The 20,238-nt window shown below is 45.8% G+C and overlaps 1 protein-coding gene across 1 annotated transcript in view; it reads right to left on the bottom strand.

Moving 5' to 3' along the window:
- ADGB (androglobin) overlaps positions 1 to 20,238 on the bottom strand; it is a 1,363,241-nt gene that overhangs the window by 441,458 nt on the left and 901,545 nt on the right. Inside the window, exons 24-25 of the mRNA XM_086927423.1 lie at positions 3,959 to 4,093; positions 1,908 to 2,061 (exon numbers count right to left, since the gene is read on the bottom strand). Coding sequence (XP_086783549.1) covers positions 1,908 to 2,061; positions 3,959 to 4,093 — 289 coding nt within the window. The remainder of the gene's footprint in view (positions 1 to 1,907; positions 2,062 to 3,958; positions 4,094 to 20,238) is intronic.

The following is a 20,238-nucleotide window of genomic DNA, read 5'->3' as shown; positions in this document are numbered from 1 at the left end:
CGCACCATTTTTTTGTAGATGCGCCTGGCGCAAACAATGAAAATGCACCTAAACCATAATACGGCCCCAGATATTTCAAGTAGCTGACATCAATGGATGCCGCATGAATGAAACCGGACACAGGATATATTGTGAGAAACAGGCATGAGTGGGCAGTGTGAGACACTCTCACTGGTGGGTGGTGTGAGGACTGCCACTGATGAGCGATGTGAAGAGATGAGTAGTAACATTGAGCTTCCAATGGTGGGATCTGTGAGGAGCAGTCAATGGTGGGTGGTGGGATGAGCAGGCAGCGGGGCAGTATGAAGAGCTTGTACCAAGGGTCTGTGTGAGGCGCCGTTGGATGTTAGTGTGAAAACTTAGCCCTTAAGTTAAGAATCACAAATCAAGTGTGATATTGTACAATTTGACTTTACAAGGCCATTTTATGGAAAGTATGACTAAATTATAGATTTTCATAAGCAAATAAATGGTTCAGGGGCTGCTTGGCAGAGAAGCCAGGTTTGCCTCAGAGTTCCTGGACATGGAAGCCTGGGGTGCATGAGCCAGGTTACTGTGGACTCATGCAGGAATACAAAGGCTACATAGGAAATATAACAGTGTGCACATAGAAATGCGCCGAGTAGAGGAGACACAAAAATACATTCTCTCACATGCATGCATCACCACATCCACACAGACAACATAGGAGAGTCTTATATTTTACATACCCTCAGCGGCCTGTGCCAATCAAATGTAGCTCTTTCCATGAGCCCTCCGAGCAGGTGCACCGCTACCTATGAGTCAGAGTTCCTACTGCCAGCGCTTTCTCCGATGCACCAGCATAGCACTGATGCAAGTATCTGAAAGGTGAGTCTGCATAATGGATAAAGCATGCAACTGTGTGACGTAAGGTCTATGCTGATGTACTGTACATTCTCAGTTTCATGCTTCCAGCTTAAGATCCCTCTCTTGCATTTCCACGCCACCCTTTCCTAACACATCCCAAGTAATGACTCGCTGATGCGACCTTACCCTGTAACGAGTTGTGACAAAATGGAGGGACAAGATGGTTGGCGCGTAGCCTCAGGCATTGGAGGGCTGAAGCACGCAGTGCACCAAGGCTGCCTTTGTGAGTCACTCTCCTGAGCTTCATCAGTGAGCCTTGAGGCCAGGGATGCAATTTCCACAGGCTTCCAATGTGTTGTGCCCACCCTCTCATGCGTTGGTACCAGCCAACAAACAGATCTGCAAGGTCTAGCTACAAGCAACAGTCAGGCAGTCTGGAGGATTTAAACTGCACGAGTCTGCCTTGGAAGTAAGGTAAAGGCAATCACTGGTTTGACAATAGTGAGTGACACCCTTATGAGTGAACTACCACTGATCCCCAACAATAACAGTTGCCAATATTATCGCAATATTCATATGGCTCATACATAATAGTTTCTACAACAGTAACCCACAACAAATATTTTTTGCCCCACACAGGTGAAAAAAATATAACTTCTTTTTTTTAATTAAGAGGGAGGGATCAATTTCAAGTCTCCTCTTTGACTGCCCATTGCCTCCACCCCGAAAGTTAGAATTAACTTAATGAAATAAGATATTTCAGTTGAGTCCAGATACAACTGCTCATATTTGAAACACAGCAGCAAAGTGGTTTGTGGTGTTCTTGTTTAATCAACCAGCTTCTGCTGCTTTCCCTCATCTTCCCCAATCTCATGCAACACCTTCAAGCACGCACATTCCGCAGTGGTAAAAGATCTTACGCCATGCAGTCTCATGAAAGGGTCTTACCCCTGTGCGACAATACAGATTTTGCAATTAGTGACATTTCTTACCTTTTAGTCCTATCATCGGAGTTCTTGCAAGACAGACATGCAATCAATGACAATTAATTTTTGGTAAAATCCCAGAAGAAGACTTACCAAGTTCTTAATATAAAAATGAGGTGCAACTTTATTAAAAACTGTAGGAGTGGCCTCAAGAGTGTCATTATTGATGACATGAAGAAAACAGTTAGGAATGGTGGTGTACATCTTTGGTACTACTAGCATGTCTTCTGGCACATGAAATACTTCTCTAAAATAAAACAAAAAATAACGTGCATTTAAAAAACATTTTCACAAATCTCAAGCCATCAATGCAAGTATTCCTTCTACATTAAAAAACCCAGTACCTCTTAACATGCATGTGGCCAATTAATCAACAACAAAAGCACGTGCTGCATTTTAATTGTACGTATCAGGCACTGTTCGTTACTTATTCTTGATTAAAATTATAAACCATGTTTAATGTAAACATGTAAAAACACTGCCCATGTGATGAATTTTCCACGCAGGCAACCATTCACACCATCTTTTTTTGTAAATATTACAGTGAGCATAGAAAGATCTGGCTGATTCCTATTCTAAAATGTATGGTTATCAGAAGATGCCGTCCGGCCATGCTTTTCTTACAGTATTTGGGCGAGGAATGGATATCAAAGCACATTGTTAAATTTCTGAAATGTATTTTCCGCCATCGCCCAAATCTGGAATACATTTTGTATTAACATCAGTTAAAAGTATTATCATGCATGTGAAATGTAAGATGATGTTTTCCCATTCAGGTTCCACGCTCATAACAATGAATTTTTAACAAATTGTGTTTAAAACATATGGCATGAAATGTAAATAACATTTTAGAATATCCTCATGTTTTATAATTACTGTTTTATTTACTAGCAGTATTTCTTTTTTTAATATAGAATGTAATCAATGATATTTTAATTATGATAATGCTTTTATGGTTTTGTTTACGAAAAAAACCGAATAAAGAAATACTTGACTTGACTTGACACTGTAGAGTGTGCATATCCTTTAGACTTATACATTTAATCTTCTCAATTGTCCCATATGTTTCTGTTCCTTACCATAGCGAGCGATTTTTTACCCTGTGCAGTGTCTTACATTTCCTGCTAGCCTGGGATCCGGTGCTCTGAGACACTGCATGGTTCCTTACCAAGCAGCAGCTTCTATGTACTTCCTAAGACCTGAAAGGTCCAATTGTTCACTGTGCTGTGCAACAAGTCAGGAGCTGACCAAAGGCTCTGCTTATTGGTCCACAGACCCCTATTTATTATAAAGGGTATAAATGATACAGGTGACAATGTGGGGGAAAGCAGATGGAACGCTTGCTAGAAGGAGGCTGAACGATGGGTTTCCCGCTTAAGGCTTGATGGCATAAACGTGAGTGGGTTCTGTTATGGCTCTGCATAAAATACTTTAGAGTAACTGAACTGCAAATGAGCTAATTATATGGTTGAGGCGAATTGATTTGGGGTGTGTGATGAAATATGATTGGGGTGTAGTCAGCATTAATCAGTTTATTAATTCCATTGTCTGAGTTGCTAATACGGATTATGATAATTCTTATTTGCTGATTTACAGAATAATAGGGCATATCAAATAATAGTTTCGTTTAAACTGCCAATACATGTATGAGGTCTGGTTTCGCCTTTCAGGGAAGGGCTCTGGAAAATCACCTGGAGATGACTGAGAGATCTCAGACAGCTCAATCTAACTCCTAGCACTTCTGCCCATAATGGTTGGTTAACTTAGCGGAACAGTAAGAAATGCATGCCAGTGTCCTCTTCTCTGATAAGGATCGCATTCCATTTTGTGGCCTAGAAGTTTCTACCAGATTTGGCCCTAATGATTTCAGGCAACAAGACACCTATTGGCAGGCACACTAGACGTATTATTATAATTATTCTTGGATCTAGCACTGGTGGTCCTTCTGGAGCAAATTTAAAACACTTCACCACCACAAGTAGGTGCTAGAAATGCTCTTCCTATATCTGATCCATTTATAGATGGAAGACTGTAGTTTCCAATCTTCTGAATCAGGAGCTTCGCAAAGCATTTCGATTTAACACACAAAACAAAATAAACATAACAATCAATCGAAGTACGCAATATACGTGTACAAAATTTACCTGAAAACCACAAACCAATTATGTGCTGGCTGATCAGGGTATGTCACGGTGTAATCAGCAAAAGTAATCTTAGTCCACTCATCCTCATAACAGGGGTACATTTGTGCAGCCTCCAAATCTAATCTAAAGAAATGCCTGAAAATGTAAATAAAGGAACAAATAATTATATTTCAAGATACTGAGTACTTTAGGAAGTAGAAATGTCAATACTCCTCACCTGATACATACAATTCATGAAAAATAAGGTTTATTGTTCTAATGGATATTTCTATCTTACATGATCGAAACATGAAACGTGAAACAGTGACTGTTTTTCTTGTGCTGGCGTATGTATGTTAATAAAGATGGATTTAAAGCATTCAATTTCGACAGCATACTGCTGAGTAACACTACACAGTATTTAAACCTTTTTGCCCTCTGTATAGACATTGACAGTTATTATGTTCTCCACCCTCAATTATGGGCTGGGCCGAGCCACAGGCAAGGGTGCATAGCGAGGGTAATGGCAACAATCATTTACCACTTGAATTCCACTGTGAACACCAGTGCTTAATTTGAGCCAGTGGCTTCCGAGGGTGGGAGTGGGGGGGGGGGTTACCAGCAGTTATTTCCTGCATCAGATTTTTACCCAGCGCAAGAGAGGGAGGTTTTGTTTCAAGTTTCAAAGCCTATCTGTTTAGTTAATTAAAACAATTGGAATACAATGTATTTACTACTGCAAAATCATTAATTCACAATCATTAAAATTCATTTTTCTAAAAGTAACTTAAAACATTCTGCAAGTTATCCATTAAAATTCAGTTCTTATAATAGGAAGGTGTTGATCTATCCAGATGGATGTATGACGGTACGACGCGTACCGTCACAACGCGTGCTTTAACAACGTGTCCCTTACAGCGCAAGTCGTTACCACGACTTGCGTTGGGGGCGCGGATTCAGAATAGTATAATTTACTATTCTAACACCAGTCCCCGTGGACACTAGGGAAGGTGTTGGAATAGTAAATATACTATTCTTAGACCTCTAGCGCCCTCCAGCCCAAGTCACGACTTGCGTTGTAATGGATGCGTTGTTAAAGTCTTGCGGAGTAAAATCTGCGTGGTAAAGGATGTTTCCCATCCAGATACACAAAGTGGAGCAGAGCTGAGCCAGTCTGAGTGAAATTGCTTTTTATGATGCAAAGGTTTCATTTCTGACTTTATCGTTGCAGGATCCCACTAAGGGAGGAAAGTTTACTAAAGTGCTTTTGGGGGAATAGAGGATAAAAAGGCTCAGAAAAGGAACAACATAAGAAAAATAAAAGTGCGGAAAGGATAATGGTTAAGAGACGGTATGTTAGGTTTCTATCAAGCAAAACTAAAAATGGGAGAAAAATTGAGTTGCCCAGTTTATTAGGCAAAAATGGGTAGAATCACTATTTTTTCAGTCATTGTAGGGGGATTAATTGATAGAAGTAAGCATTTAAGGGTCGCTGAGATCTTAAGAACCATAACTACTGACATAATTTGTCTTTAAGAGACGCATATCTCATGGGGCAAAAAGGAGTTAATTTCAGTAAGGGCACTATTGGCTTGCTCCTCCCAGAGTTCTAACATTAGAGTGGTTGCTAGTTTAGGCAGAAATAAAATAGGGCAGGTGAAACAGAGACTCGTCGACGCATGTGGTACATGGGCCTTGGTGGAGTTAGAGGTTGGGATAACGATGGGCAGGATATTTGGCTCAAATCAAGACGATCCGAAAGTGCTAGAAGACTTAGAACTGGGATTAGCAACCTAGCCTACTCCCCTGAATATATACCACTTGAATTCCACTGTGAACACCAGTGCTTAATATGAGCCGGTGGTTGCCGGGAGGGGGGCGTTTGCACCAGCACTTATTTCCTGCATCAGATATTTACCCAGCGCAAGAGAGGGAGTTTCTACTACTACAGGACAGGATATGTGGCTCAAATCAAGACGATCCGAAAGTGCTAGAAGACTTAGAACTGGGATTAGCAACCTAGCCTACTCCCCTGAATATATACCACTTGAATTCCACTGTGAACACCAGTGCTTAATATGAGCCGGTGGTTGCCGGGAGGGGGGCGTTTGCACCAGCACTTATTTCCTGCATCAGATATTTACCCAGCGCAAGAGAGGGAGTTTCTACTACTACAAAACCATTAATTCACAATCATTAAAATGTATTTTTCTAAAAGTAACTTAAAACATTTGGCAACTTATGCAGTAAAATTCTGTTCTTATAATAGGAAGGTGTTGATCTATCCAGATACACAAAGTAGGAGCAGAGTTGAGCCAGTCTGAGTCTGAGTGAAATAGTCTTTTAGGATGCAAATTTTTTTTTCGGACTTTATCTTTGCAGGATCCCACTAAGGGAGGAAAGTTTGCTAAAGTGCTTAGTGTCTCTGACCATCTTCCCAATGAGTTTCATTGGCTCCCTGCTACTACCTTGCTTCAATGTGCTTGACCTTTTTATCCTGATCCATGCGTCTGTGTGCAGCATTTTCAATGTCTTTAGAAGGCCACCCGGTATAGTCTAATCTGCAGGTTTTTGCCATAGTTTGCTGTGGCTGACCTTATCAAATGCAGATTTGTATTCTATAAAACATAGGTGAACAGGCTGTTTGTATGACTGGGCAAAATCCCTTAGCAAGGAGAGGACCATGATGTTAGTTATAGACCCTCTTCGTTTGGTAAAGCCAGTCTGGTTTGGCGGTTTAATATGATGTTCTTCAGCAAAAAACTGCTGTTCCTCCAGGATGATTCCAGAAAAGTATTTAGCTTTGTTGTCAATTAATGCCACTAGGAGGCGGTTCTCTGGATTGTTTTTCTCTCCTTCATTGAATATTGGTGCCATCACTGAGCCATTCCATGAGGCGGGGACTCTGCCGCTGGACAGAACAAACTTGAAAAGTGGCCCTAGCTTCTCTGCCCAGTTTGTTGGTTCTTCCTTAAAAATTGCTGGGTAAATTCCCATTTGGACCCGGGCTCCTTCTTGATTCATTTAGAAATGTACCCTGGATGTTCTGTGCGTTAGTTAACGCAGGTTCTGTTTCACTTTCCAGATGATGGCAAGGTTGGGGATTCAAGATATTTTGCCTAAAGCATTGCTCTCTTTCTCTGTTTGGCTATTCTTGCCCTTTTTCGTATTCAGCAGTTTTTCCATAATACGTGAGCTAAGGCTGCTGCTTCGGGATGATTTCCTGTGGTCCTATTGATGAATGCTGGATTCTGGATTATACCCCTTATGTTAAAATGCGAGATTAAGCAGCTGGCCCAGGGAGCTTTTGAAATATTTGAGCTTGGCACCCGTGGTTAGGAGCTATTGGTGCTGTTGACTGTCCGCCAAAACCCAACCAAATTGCTTCTTTTTGCGTCACAGAGCAATTTTGCCCGGAAGGCTTTGTTGCTGATTCGCAATAGCTCCCATTTCTGCTTTTAGTCTGTTTTTGCTTTCCTTGTGTAGCGCCAGAGGTTTAAGTCACTTGGGACTATCCCCAGTGCTCTCCAAAGTTGATTTGCTTGCCTTGTTATTTCCCTGATATGATGATTTCTCCTCAGGCCACCATGGGGGCTATCATTATATCCAGGCTCTTTACAATGAGTAGTTACTAATGTTGCAAAGAGGCCCACATATTCAGTTGTTAAATGTTCCCATCTCCTCACTGGATCATACATTTCATCTGAGCCGTAGGATAACTCCTTCGTGCCATGAATGAGATTTGCAAAGAAGGGGGCGTCCATTTAATTCTCTTATTGCTGATGATATAGGATGCAGTTTCCTGGTCGGATGCCTCATGTTCTACTGGGATGATTGATAAGACTATCTCCTGTGGGTGGTGGCTGCTATCGATCTTCTCTCTCAAAGCAAAGCAAAGCAAAATATGGCATTAAGGATAAGTCCATCAAGGTCTAATTAATCAAGGATGCTTCTGTTTTGGAGTGATATGATAGCCCTGGGGGTTGGTCACCAGCAAAGCGGCCATTCAGAACCCTAAGCCCAATATTTTCCAGGTTTCTATGAACAACTGGCCTTTCTTGTCATTTGTATGCCATTTTTGGCTTTTGTGATGCTGTATGCCCTAGGCTTGGTCTTGTGCTGCTAGGACCTTGTTGGATAATGAGGCTCCCATCAGACATATGTTCAAGTCTCCTGAGACTATGAGAGAGATGTTCTTAGGCTCGACTTTTAGGATCATCAGCTATTCCGTCACAGCTTTTGAGAGCTCCAATCTTGCTTTCTTGCTGGGATGGATATATACGTACACTATTACTGTGGTAAACATCCGGCCGTCAGATGCTGTCATGGCAAATTCCACAATTTGCAACCCCTCATGTTTCTCCTTAAGTTCTTTGACCTCCATTTGAATAGATGTTGCAAGGCCTTCTTTTCAGTGCGCATGCTTTTGGGCTTCGGTTGCAGGAGTATAAGAGATTGAAAAGCCTTTCAATGGCATTGGATTCATGCACCCAGGTCTCCTGCAAAAGCACCACATGAAAGAGAAAGAGAGATGCATAGATACTGCATGGTCTGTGATTCGTCCAGTTTGCTGGCAAGCCCATTTATATTCCAGGAGAATATTCTTACTGTGTTTTTGTCCGTCCTTGCTTTTATATTCTTTTTGTCATTGCAGTTTCCTGGTCATGTTGAGTGTGCCTACTAACAATCCCCATTGTGATTCAATGATCTTGTGTTGAAAGGGTGCCCGTGTAGTCTCTTAAACTGGATGTGAGGATTGTTCCGGTGATTTACTCCTGGCATTCCTTAACTCCGAGTAGACTCTTCATATCATCATGCATGACCTGGGTACTTCGTTGTGGGTTTGTTCAAGGGCACAAAAGTCTTGGGAGCATATATTGAGATACCTAAGTTCTTAAAGATCTCTCCCTTTTTCATTACAGTTTGTGTCAATTCTTCAGAGCTCTAGATAACTAGTATGTTCACTATGATATCCTGGGACGGGGTTGGGGAATTCAATTGCTAGAATATCCTTTGCTGTTACGCTCCCCAAGGATGGGATCAAGTGGGTGAGCTTCAGGATGTTGCCTGTGTTTAAAATGTGAATGGGGCTTTTGAGATGTAGTCCAGATAGAATAGCATGGTCACCCCTGTCCTGTGCATTATAGTCTGTGTTTCGTGGGCTTGGGTGGTCTCAGATGGTCACAGGTCTTTGGATTTGCTGATTCATTGCTAGATCGAGTGATTCCTTTGTTCTAGTAGTCGGCGAGGTTACGTTTATAATCGGAATCTGTCCCTCATGATTTTTAATGTCCTGTAGTGTTGTAAGTGGTTGATTTGGTCACTTTGTTTTTGAAGCCACATTTTCATCGCACTGGTTCTTGGCAGAAGAATGTTCTTGAAACTCTTCGTGATTTCGCAGAGTGGTCTCTTTCCCTCAAGAGCTGGCATTACCCCTGCTGAGTCATTGCCATAGACTTTTAGAGGCTGTCCTTGAGAGTCCATATAGGGAGATTTGGTTAGTTTGGGAAAGAGGTATCAGTGAAAATTGCCTTTATGCTTATTGCCACTGCTTCGCTCTCAAGCTGTTTGCTTCCGTTTTGATGTAAAAGTTGACTATCTTCTGCTTTATGATTGTTTGCTTCCATGGCGGTTCTTACAGGCCCGCATTCTAGGTCATTTGCCATTATGGCAGATGTAATTTCAGCCCTGGTTTGATGTTTCCATTGAAGGGGACTTATTTTGCTCCTTATGCATCTGTTCTGTGATTATTATTGTTGGGTAAATTCTATTGTTTTTTTGTCCAGTGACAAAGGGTGAAGTGCCTGTAAGAGTGTGGTTTAGACTTATTGTTATTGTTTCTGGAGAATTATTTTAGGTCAGCTTGTGGCCCTGCTACGAATTATTAAGTGGATCTCTCACTGTCTTTTCTTGTGCTTTGAGCTTCTTGAGGCACTGAGATAAGGGGAGCCAATTCTTCTGAAGTTGACTTTGTGAGTGGTTCCATCCGTGTTGTCTAAAGGTAGCGTAATCTGATAGCCGGCTTGCTGTTTGGAGTTTTTTGTTTCACCCTTTCATCGTCTCTGCTCAGTTGTTTCTTTCTATTGGCCTTAAAGAGCTAGGTGCAAACTTACAATAACGCTGCTTGATATTGTTTTATCAGCCCCATGGTCTGATTTCGTCCGAGTGTCTTCACCCTGTAGCTGTTTAATGCTTTCTCAAGCAATTTGTACCTCATCAGTTATAGTTTTGACTGTAGAGGCCGTTCCTACAGTTGCTGTTCATTTGTTGTACATCCCCCCCGCGAAAGGTTAATGGGGCTTGTTTCGCAGGCAGTGGGGTCTCCAAAAGCGCTGGGATCTCTTTGTGATAAATTGCTTTTAGCTCCCCCACAAGCTGAATCATGGCCTCTGGGAGGCTGGCCAATTTGTCTGAGATAGGTGTGCAATTGTAGCCTTGCGATGCCCCTTGTGTATCGGCTTCCACTCTTCAGATCAAGCTGTTCAGGGTGATGATTTTCTCATTGATCCCTGCAGTGTACATAACCAGAGTATTCAAGAGACTAATTGGAATATCTATTTATAATCCTTGTCATCTAAAGCCTCGATGGGGATGTGCAGTATTCTAAGAAGTAAGGCCCAGTGTCCACCCCTTTCTGTTGGACTGATGCTAATACTGGGTGGCAGATCTCTAGCATATATGTTAAACACATTTTCTTATTCTCTGGCGTTAGGGTATGTGAGGTATTTAGCCAGGTCCTACATGCCGGCAGATGTTTCCTTTCTCACTCTATTGGGGGAGGTCATAGGCAGGGGTGACTAATTTCCATCCTAAATCCTCTTTTTGACCCCCTGCTCTATGGCTGCCCCATTCCTGTTTCGATTTTTTGACCAAGTGGATTCTTTGTACAACAACAACACATCTATCCCCCTTTCGTCTGGCTTCCTCCTCTGCCAGACAATTTATTAAATGGGATAAATCCTCCACACCCAAAGAAGAGCTCAATGAGTCAGTGTGCAAACCTTGTTCGGGCTTCGCTTTTGCCTGTAGCTCAATGTTTTTATGCGCTTTGATGGTTTGTTCTAATTTGCTCGCTTCTGTCCATGAGGGAACTCTTTCAAAGCAGGAATGCGCTTTTACATCAGTGTCGGGGGGGGGTGGTATGAGGGGTTGTTGTTAGGATTATTACTACTGAATCCTCTAGCATACTCTGGTTCTTCTCTAGTACCCCCAGTCATTGCTCTCTAATTAGATGGGACTCTTCCAGCTGCCCTTCCTTCTGCTTTGCCTGCACAGTGGGGATGAGTGGTATTTCTGTCAGTTTTCCCCGCTGTTTTATTAACATAATAGGGTTAAGCGACTGAGGGAGTCCAGTGATGTTACCGTTGCTGGAATAAATTGCTGCCCCTGAGTCTTTCAAATATTTGAATTTTTCTGTTATTTTTGGTTTTGTTGGACTAGACTCCATATTAGGAAGAAAGAGTTTGGGTGATTTTGCTGGACTTCTCAGCTGAGTGTTTGTCAGTGTTAATAAGCCAGATGGTTTGGCAGGTTTAGTCTCCATCAATTTTCCCCATTTTCACTGGTTTTGTTTTGCTACAGGGCCTCAAATGTTTTCACAGTGCACGATTCCCCCTGAATTCACCTGGTTCCACAGGGTGTATTGATCCAGTTGTCTGATTTTGAAATTATCTGGTCTCTCAAACCTCTTCTAAAATTGGGGTGTGTGGCTTGGCCGGCTGAAACATGGCCGCTCTTTAAATGGGCTCTGCCGGCCAAGCTCAATATCTGACAGAATCCTGCAGATGACGGCTATTATACTATCTAAAACCAGCGTACCCAGTCTGGCTCTTACCTGTGGCTTCGCCCAGTGCTGCTCCTGCTCAGTGGTTAGTAATCTGTATCATATGTAATTGACTGCTACAGCTTTCAGTGAACGGGTCGCTGTATATCTCTGTATATATGTGTCAATCACGTCTTTCAGGTGCAGTGTGCAGTGTGCACTAATAAACAAAGTGTGTTCATATAACGGTTCTAGTCCTCTCCCATTTTTTGCTTTTTAGTTGTTGTTTGAACATTGTTTTGTTTTCTTTACAGCTGACTGTTGCGTGTGAGTGATGGGCCATTCCTATGTTCCCAGGGCCCCTCTTTTCCATAAACCTCTGCATGGACCTGTTGACCCTCCTGCGGGACTGTTCTATTGCGACCAGAGATCTAGCCCCCATCCACACTTTACGCGGGACAATTTCTGACCAAAATAGCTCAGTTGCCCCCAGCCTGTTGGTTACTGCTGACACATCCCTCTGCATGGCCTGAATCAGGGCCCTTCTCCCAAACGTGACCAGATCGTTCCCTCCCAAGTGAATAATGAGGATTTTAGGGAGGCCACCCCTTCCCACCAGGCATTGCTCTAGCTTGCACTTCAGGTGACCCCATTTCATTCCAGGAATACCCAACGACAGAATTCGTGTCCTCGCGAAAACCAAGTCACGCGCCTCCTGCCCTAGATGATGACCTAAAGGCAATTATGCTGGATGTAAAATCGACGGTCCCTGGCATTGCGACCCAACTGGATCAAATCTCTGCCCATCTGGACTCTGTTAAGGCCCATGTTGATTCCCATGACAATCGTCTTCTCCACATTGAATCCAGGGTCTCGGACGCCGAGGATGCCTCCACTCAGGATCATCAGAAATGGTTGCAGATGGACAAAATCCTAGCTATCATCTGGGAGAAAAACGAGGACTTGGAGGTGCGCTCTCATCAGAGTAATCTCCGCATTACTGGTGTCCCAGAATCCACCAATATTGCCCGCATGGAAGACTTCGTGGAGCAACTGGTCAAGGAACTTTTCAGTGACACTCTTTCCTCAGTTTTTATTGTTGAACGTGCACATCGCTCCCTTGGTCCATGCCCTGGTCACGGATTACCTCCTCGCCCTATCATCGAAAAAATTCTAAATTTCAGAGATCGGGATGCCATTCTGCGTGCAGCACGCAACATGGGCAAAATAAATCACCAAGGTAATTCACTTTCGTTCTACCCGGACTATACACTCACTGTTCAGGCTGCCCGGCGTGAATTCCTTCCTGCAAAGCAGATTCTGCAAAAACATGATGTCTCTTATTCTTTGGCGTATTCAGAAAAACTGACAGTCCGCTTGTATTTCCTGATCCCAGAGAAGCCCTCGCCTTTGCTAAGAAACATGAAAAATCATCACGCTCTTCACCATCCAGCTCTCAGCTCGCTGCAACTGATCGCCTTAGTGACAAAGATTGAAATGCTGTGACCAGTACGCTATTTTCTTTCCTGAATGTTGTCTGCTGTCACTTTTAGCTTGGCCACCCTGCTTTACTGAGCCCTGCCATGCCATGCCCTTACTGGATAATTCCCTCACTTAATATGGTTTCCCCTTGTCCTAGATGTGGGTTCCTGGGGTGGGTCGGGGTGGTATCTCAGCCTGATTGGGGGGTTGGAGTGGGTGTGGGGTTGGGGGTCCTTCTTGTACTGTTTTTTTGGGTTGCAAGGAGGGGGTGTTAGGGCGGGTATTGGGCTATGGGGAATGTTTATGATTACACTCAGTCTATTACTGATTAGCCAGAACCAGTGTTCTCAATTGCATAATGGGCGGGCAGTTGGGTTGGGCGGGGGTGGGGGGGCTTAATTGGGTTTTTTCTTATATCATTGTGCTTTTCATGTTTTTGTTTTCACATCCCCCCTTTTCAATCTGTACACGCCACCTTGCCATTAGGCCTGTCCAGTGCTGCAGGTTAGTACAAGGCGTCCTCTTCTTCCTGAACGACATGAGTTCTTTCCTCAGAGCTTTCCTCCTCCAGGAGCTAGTCCCCATGGTTAGAATGCACACAGCTTTGGACTGTTGGTGGTTCCAGTATATACATTGCGCTTCTGCTCGGCTCCTATTTCTGTCATGCCACGCTTGTCCGAGCACACACTATGGAATCCTTGGCTTTCTGGCCTCTTGCGCTGCACTCTATCTTTTACCTAGGCACGTAACACCATACTGACACTATTTGTAGGACCTCGAACATCCGTGGCATTAGCAATTACCGTAAAGTTAGGCTCATTCACTCACACCTACACCTGCATATGGTCAACATGTGCCTTCTGCAGGAAACTCACTTGTTGCCTGCCACCTCCACCAGACTTCAGTCTCGCAATTGGGGTGAAACGCACTCCTCTTTTTATTCCTCCTCTTCTAGGGGAGTGTCCATTTTGTTAAGAAGAGGGCTCCTTTGGCACCCTATAAAGATACTCACTGACCCGGCGGACTGAATGTTATCTTGCATGGTACCCTTTTGTCCCAACCCACAGCGATTGCTGCTGTGTATGGACCCAATTAGAAAGATCCTGAATTTTTTACTCATGTATGGTGTAGGAGAGTAGGGTCTGCAATCCTATGATCACCCGGACTTTTTGCTTTTGTTTCACTGGTTTACGACTTTCCCGGGCTGTGGGCCTGCCAAACAGACCCACAGCCTAGCTGTTCTCTCGCTAAATTGATATGTGTACCTTAGGTGCATTACCCAATTGGAACTGGGCCACCCGGTCAGACCCTGTAACTCAGGGCCTCGGTGTACCCAGGGCCTACCAGGGGCTGAAGCATGCATTATGCCACCCCTGGATGGCCATCTAAATCTGACACAACTGGCTGCGCAACAGCTGGGGCCACGTGGCGTACTCGCCCGTTGCTGTAGGTGTAGTATCCCTATACCTAACCTTAAAATGGACACCCGAGTTCCTCTCAGTCACTCCTATGGCAGGCCTTAACAATCCTGAAGGTAGAGTGCATGGAACCGTGTGAATTAGGCTCTGGCACGAGCCGAGCCCGGTTGCAGCTTGCGGAACCAAGACCCAATGGCTGTTCCATGATAACGCGTATCATATCGGTAACTTCGGTATCGCATTATCAAGACATGTCGAGTAAGGTGTCATACGAATCGGGATGCTGCCCCCTCACCAATTCTGGCGACGAGGTTAGCATTCCGCCCTTCTAGAGGGACACGACATGTACGTAACTGTGAACCCCGGTTAAAGTTAACTGAAGCCTCAGCTCCACAAAATGGACGCTGCCACCACAGACACGAGTCTGACCTCCTGCTGCTGGGAGTCCTTCCAGCGAGGAGAGCTTGGACAAAGGGTTTCCTGTCAAGGGCGGTGTTCGCACCGTCCCAGACAGGGTTTGTGTATTCTGGGTAGGTAGGGCTTTGCAAGAAGGTGACTGCGGAGTGGCACCCCGGTGCTCACTACGCATCTGCCGGCTAGAACCAGTTCCAGGGGCGCGCAGCCCTTGACCTGGGGAAAGTCCAGCAGGGGGAGAGGGGTGTACCTACCCCCCTTCCTGGTCCCACCCTTAGGGCAGGACCTAGTCATGCACCCGCCCCTTTCTTTAGGATAAAGGCCGGAGCGGGGACCCTTCCAAATTTGATCATCTTTGAATCAAGAATACTTTCTACGAAAGGACTTCGAGACTCTTCTCAAGATTTCTCCCTTGTGGCTAAGGAGTAGTCACCCTGCATCCGCAGGCACCATCTAAGAACTCTGCGGTTTGCTGCAAGTCCGTCCTCAAGGATCCGACGGCCCAGCTCGACGAGAACCGGCTTCCCTGGCACCTCTGACCTCTACCCACGTCGTCAGCTCAGCTGAGATCTGTGGGTGCGACGAGACCTCGAGGGACCGGCCATCATCAAAACCTGCACGCTTTCTTATTCAGCACGACCATCGAAGCAATTCTCTGGTGAGTGCTCTGGGGTCCGAGAAGCCCCGACCCTGAGCAGCTCCAGCCCCGAAGTGCAGTCTCCCAGCATCTCCACGATCTGCGTGGGGCCCTTCTTCTCGCTGCTCAGTACGTTGTCTGGTCACTAGCCGCTGGCTTGTGCCCTTCCTTGACGACATCCGACAACCAACGCTGCTGGTCTGGTTGCTCCAGATCGGCCCTTGCTCCCTTTTTCGAGAGGAGCACCCCGGACCCTCCTGGTCCACTCAAGACACCATTTTAGGCCCACCACGTGGCCCTGAAATCTGCCAAGGCTTGTTGCCCCAATCCTGGGCCCAGCGCCGCCGACAGCATCAACCTTCGTGGGACAGCTCGCACCTCCATCCTGGTCGCCGACAACGCCTCCTGGTCCGTGAGACTGCAGAGCCTAGCGTCGCCCACTCACCTAGTCGAGGTGACGGCCATCCGGTGCCTTCCTGGTACCCTCTGACTACTGGCTAGTAGTACGAACTTGGTCCCCTCTGCTTTCAGGTATCAACAATCACTGATCCAGGCTTGGATCTCTATGAACTATTCATCACTGGTCGCCGGCCAGCAACTCCTTTCCTTCCGGCTCCTGGCTCGTCAGCGAAGACCCCCGACGCCTGTAAGACTTGTGCAGCCGCAGCCCTCGTGGCTAGGTAACTCCGGCATTTCGGTGCCTGCATAGCGTCCTTACTCTAGGGTCCCGAGTCCCTCGCTTCCGACTTGCCTTATCGGGTCCGCCCGAGACCACTAAACTTTCCGTGCCCTCGGGCACTTGTTTTAACTGTGCACTTGAAGTATTTTTCTAAGAGCTTTTGTTCCGTGCTTAGTACCCTGTCCTCATAAAGAGTACAGGGCTGTTGTGATTCTAATAAATATACTGTTTATTTTCATAACACTTGTGTGGTGTCCTTTCACTTGGTGTTCAAGGGGTATGTGATGGTATTACAGCTGGCTTAACACGCCCTCTAGAGTTTAGCCCGAAGACTGCTCGTATCCACGCTACTAGGATAGCTGGTCTAAGGTTGACTTACAACCAATCACCATAAGGATCGTTGGAACGATACATAGTGGTCGCTAGAATAGCGAACGCTGCATATCGGGCCACCTTCTCACATATGGCACCTTATTTCTTCCCTGGGGCCAGCTGCCCTTCTCAGGGGGGGTGATTTTAATGTTACACTCTCTGCAGTCTTGGACCACTCCGGCCCCCACTCTTCCAACCCTCGCTTGACTGCACTGTTTCAGTCTATACTCACTGATAGTTCGATATATGATGCCTGGCCTCATTTTTGACCCGAGCCTCGTGAGGGTACTTGCATCACTGGTGCTCGTGGTTGCTGGTCCCGAATCAATTTATGGATTACATCCCCTGATCTCGCCACATGGCTTACCTCCACAACCCATATGACACACACCTTCTCCGATCACGCACCGGTCCAGCTCTGTCTTTGCCTCCCCGACTCCCTAAGAAGTGCTTTTACATGGCGGCTCCCACCGAACGCCCTCGGAGATTCAGTTTTTGTGATGAGATCCAAACAGCGATTACCAACTATTCTTTACTTAAATCTTGGCTCTGTGGACTCAGCATCTATCCTGTGGGAGGGCTTCAAGATAGTGATACAAGGCGAGGGTATCTTGAAGTAAGCTGGGGTCCTTCGCTCCATCTGCGCCTCTCTGGACAAGCTAGAATCGGAGATCAAGGCTCTCGACGCTGAATATGCGCTCACCCGAGATCAGAGATCCTCGCGACCTTGCGTGTAAAACACACTGAATTCGCTGAGGAGACGGAAAGGAAACTCTCCTTTCTTGGCAGGGAGGCCCAAGCTTGCAGCTTCAGCGAAGGCGATCACCCTGTTAGGACTCTGGCGAACATTCTGCGTCCCCCCGGGTGGCGTCATATATCACAGATCTTCGGGATGGTGGCCCCACTAGCACTATATCTCCAGACGAAATCCAGGCTCGATATATAGATTAATATTCACAACTATGCAGCGCCACTCCCCCCCTCCCCTCATGTGATGCTTTCGAACAATATTTTGATACTCTGGGGTTGGTTTGGCTGGAGGACTATCTTCGCAAATTCTTGGACGAGCCCTTCTCTAAGGAGGAGATACTTGCAGCCATAAATAGTCTACCCGGTGACAAGGCCCCTGGTCTCGATGGCCTCTCCAATTAGTTCTACATGACGTTTGCCCCACTTCTTGTGCCACACTTGGCCACAATGTATAATTACTCCTTTGACAATGGCCTTTTCCTGCAGTCCCTCCGGGAGGCAATGCTCACGCTATTGCTTAAACCGGCAAACCGGCTGACTATTGTGATTCTTATTGGCCCCTTTCTCTAATTAATATTGAAAATAAGATCTTGGTAAATTATTGGCCTCCTGTCTGCTCCTCCTTATGCCCCTCATCACCCTCCCCGATCAGTCCAGCTTCATCCCTGGCCGTGCCACTTCTCATAACATCAGGACCAATTTTTCAATTCCTCACCAAATAAATCCTGGTCTACCTGCTGTGGCAGCTCTACTTGATGCCACAAAGGCATTCGATACACTTGATTGGCCATTTTTATTTTTTATTTTTCCGCACCTTGGTTTCAGCAATATTTTGATACGTAAGATATCACTCCTTTATGCCCGTCCCCCCGCATCGTCTTCGGGTTAATGGTCAGGTGTCAGACCCTATATCGATTTTGCGCGGGACTTGGCAGGGCTGCTCGCTCTCCCCCTTGCTCTTCACTATAGCGATGGAGCCCCTTGCCGCCAGACTCCGGTAAGACCATACTCAGAAGGGCATCGGCTTTTCGGACCGTTCTTTATTGGTCTCCATGTATGCTGATGACATCACGCTGTATATCTGCCATCGTCAGGAAAACCTCAGCTCCCTTGTGCGTGAGATAATAAGGTTTGGCGGACTGTCCGGTATGCAGGTGAACTGGAGCAAGTCAATATTGTTCCCTCTCACAGATGCCACCAAGCCATTCGTACCTGTATGTGCCTCTGGACCTACTTGTTACCTGGGAATTTGGCTTAGCAGGGACTTAGACGATCTTTGGAGGTCCAATTTTGGATGTGTGGTGGACTGGCTTGAATCTAAAATACCCCACTGGAACCGGCTCCCTTGTCTCTGGCTGGCCGCATAGCCATCGCCAAAATGGTGGTTCTCCCGAAATTTCTTTATCTCTTCTTGAAAATTCCCATACCTCTGACTGCTTATTTCTTTCGTAAAATTCGTGCTCTGATAATTTCACTCATTTGGGCCAGCAAGCAGCCTAGGATGGCATATGATATTCTCACTCTCCCCATGTCTGTTGGAGGCATGGGAGCTCCTAATTTCAAACTCTATGCCTTGAGTGCCTAGGCAAGTTTTTTACACTTCTGGGTTCACCCCGGCCCTTATCAGCTGCACGTCACGGTCGAAAACGACCTTGCTACTCCCTGACAGCTTAATACTGTCTTGTTTGCGCTGGCTCGCCACCCACGGGTGGAGGTGGACACAGTCGAGACTGTGTGCTAGGCTTGGCTGGGACTGAGTCGCTTCTCCAATGCTCCGACGCTTACAGCTAATAGCATGCCAATTGTACGTCATCCTGCCTTCCCCCCTTTGCGCACAAACTGACATGTCTAAACATGCCACCCGCCTGGGGCAGGCAACTTTGACAGATCTCTACCCCGGGAGTACGTATTATTTTCTTCCAGCTTCTTCTGGTCCGATAGACAATCTGCTTTTTTATCAGCTTCGGGCTATATGTAGAGAGCTTCACCCAACTTCACTCATCTTGCTTGGTTGTGCCCCAGGGTGTCAGATTTCTGGCTGGAGGTCTGTGCTGCCATCTCTGAAACTACCTTCACCCGGGATAACCCCGACCCCCTGCTGTGCCTTATGGTCTTTCTCAAGTTCTGTAAGGACGCCACTCGCCGACTGACGGCAATGCTGCCCGTTCTTGCAAGGCGTAGGGTGGCCATGTGTTAGGGTCATAGACCAGCGCCCAGGTTCGCCCACTGGCTTGGAGACACTTTGAGATGCCAGTCTCTGATATCTGAGTTCTGGGACCTGATGCCTGTGAGGTCACGCCCACATGACATATGGGGCCCCCTAGTAACATATCTCCATTCATGTGCCCACTCGAGCAGAACTGCCTCTCACGCGCTCCCCGCCAGCACTCCCCCGCGGCGGCCGCCGGTGTAGGACAGTAGTTGCCTACCTCCTGGATCATGTTCCCCCCCTGGCTGGGCCTGTCTCTCCCTCTGAAGCTTCACTATTATCTCTTCTGGCCTTTTGTTATCTATGGTGCCTCTGACGTGCTATACAGGACAATGCAAATGTGGGGTTAGAACTTTCATATGTTTACAGTGTTCTGAGAATTGCCTGATGTGTAAGACGCTCTGATTTGACGCAACAGTGTATTGTGAACATGCTCAATTTGTCAATAAAGGTTTTGAAAAATCAAAAAAAAAAGAAAAGTCTTCTAAAATACACTTGATTTACTAACTGGGGGTGTTAGCTGTGTTCACTTATACCAGCTTTTTGCTGTTTTTCTATGCCTGCAAGATTTTCTGCAG

The sequence above is a fragment of the Lissotriton vulgaris genome, chromosome 6, assembly GCF_964263255.1.
Source record: "Lissotriton vulgaris chromosome 6, aLisVul1.2, whole genome shotgun sequence".
Classification (NCBI taxonomy): Eukaryota; Metazoa; Chordata; class Amphibia; order Caudata; family Salamandridae; genus Lissotriton; species Lissotriton vulgaris.
This window is presented reverse-complemented; position numbering and strand designations above follow the sequence as displayed.